At 50.4% G+C, this 6,000-nt stretch overlaps 1 protein-coding gene across 1 annotated transcript in view; it reads left to right on the top strand.

Annotated features, from left to right (window-relative positions):
- The window catches only part of Mybl2 (MYB proto-oncogene like 2), a 42,453-nt gene extending 37,237 nt beyond the window's left edge, over window positions 1-5,216 (top strand). Inside the window, exons 11-14 of the mRNA XM_008850990.3 lie at window positions 1,355-1,468; window positions 2,804-2,908; window positions 4,051-4,200; window positions 4,707-5,216. Of these exons, the coding sequence (XP_008849212.1) occupies window positions 1,355-1,468; window positions 2,804-2,908; window positions 4,051-4,200; window positions 4,707-4,835 (498 nt within the window). The 3' untranslated portion in view covers window positions 4,836-5,216. The remainder of the gene's footprint in view (window positions 1-1,354; window positions 1,469-2,803; window positions 2,909-4,050; window positions 4,201-4,706) is intronic.
- Window positions 5,217-6,000: the final 784 nt, after the last annotated feature.

Consider the following 6,000-nt stretch of genomic DNA (forward strand, 5'->3'; position numbering starts at 1 on the left):
CTAGTAACAATCAGATATATAAAGATAGAGACTCATGTGCAAACATCTAAGTGTTAGTTGTGTGAAAAATGAGTTTTTCTCTATGAAACAGTATATTTTAAAATGAAATGGAGATCTTTTTTAAAGGTTAAAACATTTCAGTTTCATGTTTTGTAGGATTTATACTGAGTTGTGTTATATAACTATTAATTCAACTATAAACCTAAAAATTTACAGCCAGTTTTGAAAGAGATGCATCATTGCTCTGGATATTGTTACTGTATATGTCAATGCTGTTGTAATGAAGTGCTTCTTCTAATTAAAAAAAAAACAAAACAAAAACTCCCAAAAAAGAGTTCAAGATTATCCTTAGCTACATAGCAAGTTTGAGGCCAGCCTGGGCTGTATGAGACCCTGTTTCAAAAAAGGAAAAGGGCTAGAAGCCAGATGTGATGGTTTGTGCCAGTAATCTCAGCACTTGGGATGCTAAAGCAGCGGGATTGTGACTTTGATGCCAGCCTGTACTACATAGACCTTGAACTAGGGAGGGAGGGAGGGAGGGAGGGAGGGGGTTGCAGAGGTGATGTCATCTTGTAGACTGAGTTAAGTGGGGTTTCTCAGGATTGCACATGACAGTTGTGAGTGCTAGTTAGGTGCTGCCTTTCCTGTTGGAATAGAGGCGCTCTCTATTGGACTAAAATGCTGCTATGGGTTCTATGTGGGAGCTGTTTTGTACAATTTCTGAAGTGTCACTGTGCCCTTTATTCTCAGGAGCCTCCTCCCTTCCTTAGTCTTGGTCACCTGAGGCTAGAGAGATTGCTTGGAGCTCCTGGGCCTGAGCGATGGAAATGGACCCCAAGTGCCTCTGTTAGTATGGATGAAGGACTGAATGATCCTGGGCTCTCAGTGGCTCCAGGTTCTTTGTTTTTTGAGATAGTGTTTGGCTTTGAAGGCTAGGCTAGCCTGGAACTTGCCCAGGCTGATTCCTCCTGCCTCAGCTTCCCAAGTGTTGGGATTATAGATAAAAGCTTTCTCAAATTCTGGGAAGTGACTTCTGCCTCAGCCCACTGAGGAGCTGGGGCTTCAGGGCATGCCAAGCTCAAGAATCTGGATTCTAATAACAGCTTTGGCCTGGGAAGGCATGTGAACATGGCAGTTGTTGCACAGTACTTTGTGGGTGTGTAAGGTTGCAGGCCTCAGGGTTAAGGTCTTTATCCACTTGTCCAAGGCAGGACAGTTGATGGTTGTGAATGATATGTGTGAGGTCAGTGTCCTGGCTCAGGCCCCTTCCTGGCTTGCTCAGTACTGCCTACCTGCCTCACACCCACATAACCCAAGTGCACCTCATGTTGACTTCACATACTTCTGCCCTCAGCCCCAGACCCCACACCTGGAGGAAGACTTGAAGGAGGTACTGCGCTCTGAGGCTGGCATCGAGCTCATCATTGAAGATGATGTGAGGCCTGAGAAGCAGAAAAGGAAGCCTGGGGTGAGTGGCTGTGGGCCTAGGGAGCTCCTGCTGCCTGCCAGCCTAGGCAACTTAGGAAGAGTTGGAGCCATGAGGGGTGTTGTGACCTGAGAGCAGGGGGAACCAGTGAATCGCTGACAGTGTAGCTTACAGAGGAGGGCCTAGGCTTCTCCGCTCCTTTTTGAATGATGCACTTATCCAGCATTGTATTGGTCCCTTTTAAAGTGGAACAATAGGTTAACAATAGGTTGATTAGGACAAAGGCTCTCCTTCACAGGGTTTAGTGAATGGAGACAGGCATGTAACACACACCTCATGACCACCTGGATTCATGTGGGATAAAGGGTAGTAGGAGGGACACGGATTCTAAGGGTCCTCTTCAGATGGACATCAGTTTGGAGGAGTGGGCCAGGCAAGAGAGTGCCAGAGTGGGTGCCTTAGCCGTGGGAGCAGGGGTTGTTTATCTGAAGAGATGGAATTCACAGGGACACCTGGCGCGAAGAGACAGCTGGTACAGGGCGGACTCCAGGGTCTGCTTCCTTCCCACTATCCTGTCTTTAGTACTTCAGCTGCAGGCAGCTCCTTGACTCTCCCCTTGTCTTTGTGCTCCTTTCTCAGACTGCAATCACTAGGGAGAGACAGTAGGAGAAGCTAGGCAGGGAGGCTGGAAGGGACCCTCTGAACTGGGGCCCTTCCCATGTGTATGTAGTAGAGGGAACTTGGCTCAGAGCCTCTGTGGCTTCTCTGGATTCTGTTTAGCTGCTGTAGCACCTATTCAGGGCACAGTAATGGTCTGGATTTGAGACCCTCCCCTTCATTAGAGCAGACAGACTCTTGACCTGCTTCCAAGAGATACAAAGTAAACCCTATTGTGGACATGGACTCTTAAATAGAATTGTGCTCTTATCCCTAGGGTAACTTGGTCCGATTCCTTGCCAGGAGGTATCTGTAGGTCATGTCCAGCAGACTTCACATTTTCATACTGTTGCTCTGGTTGAGTTTTAGGAGTCACTTGGATGATTCTTTGCCAGGAATGTTTTAGGGACAGACATCATGTGATGGAGACTTGGGGTTGTGTCTGCTCCATTCATGGGTGAGGAGGGGGTATTCTGGTAGCCTGATGTTCATATTGTGTCCTGCTTGCTGCTGTAGTGCCTGGCAGGGCAAGGTCCTCCTGGGGCAGGGTTTAATGTGGCCCTTGGCCTTCATATCCCTAGAGCAAGTCCTGCCACTGAGGCCTCAAAGGCTATACTGTGGTGAGGCCTGATTCTCTGACAATCTGTGACAGTGATCAAGTTACTGGCCACAGGAACCCCTCACATCCACCCTAACCATCCTTTCCTCCCCAACTCCCAGCTGCGACGGAGCCCTATCAAGAAAGTCAGGAAATCTCTGGCTCTTGACATCGTTGATGAAGATGGGAAGCTGATGATGTCTACACTGCCCAAGGCTCTCTCCTTGGTAAGGGGCTGACAGTGACCACTGCCCCATGTTGTCTCCCAGAAGCCTTCTGCTTTTGGAGCTGTCTAGTCATGGAGAGGAAGTGGTCTCTGGTTTTCAGGCTGGGCTTTGGAAAGACTAGGCCCAGTGTTGGGGAAGGGATGGCAGGTCTGGGCTCCTAGGCTGGGCCTCATTAAGCAGCTTTGCTGTGTCGTTTTGGGCCTTTATTTGGTAGGTGCTATATTGCTAGAACACCATGCAATAATATGTCCTCACCAATTGTCACCTATGTGCCAACAAAGCAGACAGGTGGTTGGGGCACATAAACCCTGGGTAGCTGCTCTCTGGCCTGTAGGCCAGCCTTGCTCTACTGGGTATGGACGTCACCACCTTCACAGAGCCTAGGTGTCACAAGGTGGTCCCTTGCAGCTGATGGGGTGGAGGGCTGGCTTGCCCTGGCACCATTAGAGAGGCTTTGAGCAGGGGGTGGAAGAATGAACAAAGGTTATGTGTTGTTACACCTGGCCCTACAGGTGAGGCTGCTGTCCTTATAGAGAAACCTGTGTCTAGGGAACTCTGCCCCGCTGGGGAATTAGCTTCCTTCAGTCAGACCTTTGGCTGCCTTTACCTCAGGCACATATTTTTTTCTTCTTCAACTGCTGGAGGTTGAGCCTCATTCATGCTAGGCCTGGGCTCTAATGGAGACTTGCATGTAAAATAATTAGCCTATAATCTTGGCTTCCTAGGCCCTACAGCCTCAGGTCCAGGTAGAGCAGCAGAAAGGCAATCCACTGAGAAGCTGGAGGTGGTGTGTAGTCTATGCCATATTTCCTCTTGATGGTTATGGCTGTTTCTGGTCCTGGAGGTCTGATAGCACCATGTGGAGCCTGAGACAAGCATTAGCATTACAGAGTATATGAGAAATGGGCAGTTCACAAATATTTCTTAAGTTCTTTAAGTGAAAAGATGAAAGGAGCTCATTTAAACTCCATTTCTGAAAGAGGAAAGAGGGGTTTAGAGAGGCCTAGAGAAGTTCATATCCCACTCCAAATCTCAACAGCAGGGAGATGGTGGTGCTAGGATACAGGGTGCTCTTTTTTGTTTTGTTTTCTCCTTGCCGAGATCTTACGTTGAAGTGCTGATTAACTTGGTTTTGATTTCAGCCAACCAATGTCCCATCCAGCTCCTCCAGCCTCACCCTGCCAGGTATGAAAGAGGATAACAGCTTGCTCAACCAGGGCTTCCTGCAGGCCAAACCGGAGAAGGCGACGGCGTCCCAGAAGTCCCGGAGCCACATTCCAGCCCCTGCCCCTGTGAGTATTGGCTGTCCCCAGGGTCCTGCTGCTCTTGTCACCCTAGGTCCTACACAAACCCTGACTGCTCCTCTGCTGCTTCCTCATGGAAGCCGTTTCTGAGTTCTGGAGAGAAGCCCTAGCCCAGATCCCTTTCTGTGGCCTGAGCTTGCCTGTCACAAAGTCATTATCTGTGTTTGGTTTGCTTAGTGCACAGTCTGTCCCTGAGGGCAGAGCTGGCCCTGGGCCTCCCACATCTCCATGTCCTCATCTGTCTGCTTGACTGGCTTCTCATGAGACCAACAGGTGCCGCGCCCCTTCTCCAATTCTGGCCTCCTGCTTTGAGAAAGCCTACAGGTGGGGTTTGACTTCCCCGAGGTCACCCAAGAGAATGGAGGGAGCACAGCTGGCTTCCAGCTTCTAGAGAGAGGGTCCTAGAAGTATCCCTCACCCTTTCTGGCCAGGACCACCAGGGTTTGTAGGGAGCATCTGGTCCTGTGGATGTTAATCCTCTTACCTCCTCCCAGATGACCAACGCCTGGAAGATGGTGGCCTGCGGGGGCACCAAGGACCAGCTCTTCATGCAGGAGAAAGCCCGGCAGCTCCTGGGCCGCCTGAAGCCCAGCCACACATCTCGAACCCTCATTCTGTCCTGAGGGGCTCTGAGGCCACAAGCCTGTTCTTATGTTTACAGGGGCTAGGGTGCAAGGCAGGGTGGGGTCTGAGTTGACAGTGACCACCTACAGGAAGCCTCTGCTGCCAGCCCCCTCCTCAGTCTGCTCAGGTGGCAGCAGAAGGGCCACACTGTCCCCAAGTCTAGCTGCAGAAGGTTCCTGGTGCTAACAGATCAAAGTCCCACTCCTGGGCCTGCCTGTCCCATCCCCAAAGCAATATAGAGCTCTGCAAGCTTCTCCCAGGCTCTTGTCAGGCCTGGCCTCATCTCTGACCACTGCATAGGACAGGGGACATGTCCAGGGGGCTCCCATTTCTTAGCCCCAGTTGTTACTCTCTTTATTGAATAAAATACCTTTCTCCCTATGCAACCCTGGACTCTACGTTTCTTCTGGGCCCTGCTTGAAGTGCCCTGGTAGCTATCTCCTGGCATGTGGGCTGTCATCCTTGGGGTATAGCTTTGTATAGTAGGCATCTCTGCAAAGCTCCCTAGTTAGGTTAGATAGAGACAAATTCAGAGAGACTGTTGGAATGGCTTTCTTTTAGTGCATTAGAACCTTGCTTGGTCCTGGCATGGTTGCCTCTCCTATCCTCTAAGGAGCTTCTGTCTTAAGCTGAGCTAGCTTAAGTTCATCACTCAGGCTTCCCTCTGGGGGGGCACAGCCAGTCCTGCTCCTTGAGCCTGGTGCTCTTGGCACGAGAGTCAATGTGCTCTTCCCACCCTACCTCCTGTAGCCCATGTGTCTTGAGCCCAGTGCTCTGGTAGATTCTGCCACTGAGCTGCACCTGTGTCCTTCCTGCGCCTTTAGTACTTTTCTCATTGCTCTGACCAAATACCATGGGCAAAAGGGTCTGAACTGTCTTTGTTTCCAAGGATGCACACCAAGACTAAAGCACTGTTGTCTGCTGCTGGTTGAAATGCAGATTCTTGGAGAGAAGGACCCTGGCCCTTGGGGCCAAGCCTGGAAATGAGGAGCATGTTGTAGGTCTCTGGCTATGCTGATGAACTGGCCAGGGTCCCTTCATCCAGTGTTCTTTCTTGTCCCTGATTTGTCTTACTCGGACTATCTTGAGGGAGAGCCCATTGGAGATGGGGGGGACCCATTACAAGGGTCCAGCTATTTGACCCTTTGGGGGTACTTCAGGGGT

This window comes from Nannospalax galili, unplaced genomic scaffold (assembly GCF_000622305.1).
Source record: "Nannospalax galili isolate Female #2095 unplaced genomic scaffold, S.galili_v1.0 scaffold205, whole genome shotgun sequence".
In the NCBI taxonomy this organism is placed as follows: Eukaryota; Metazoa; Chordata; class Mammalia; order Rodentia; family Spalacidae; genus Nannospalax; species Nannospalax galili.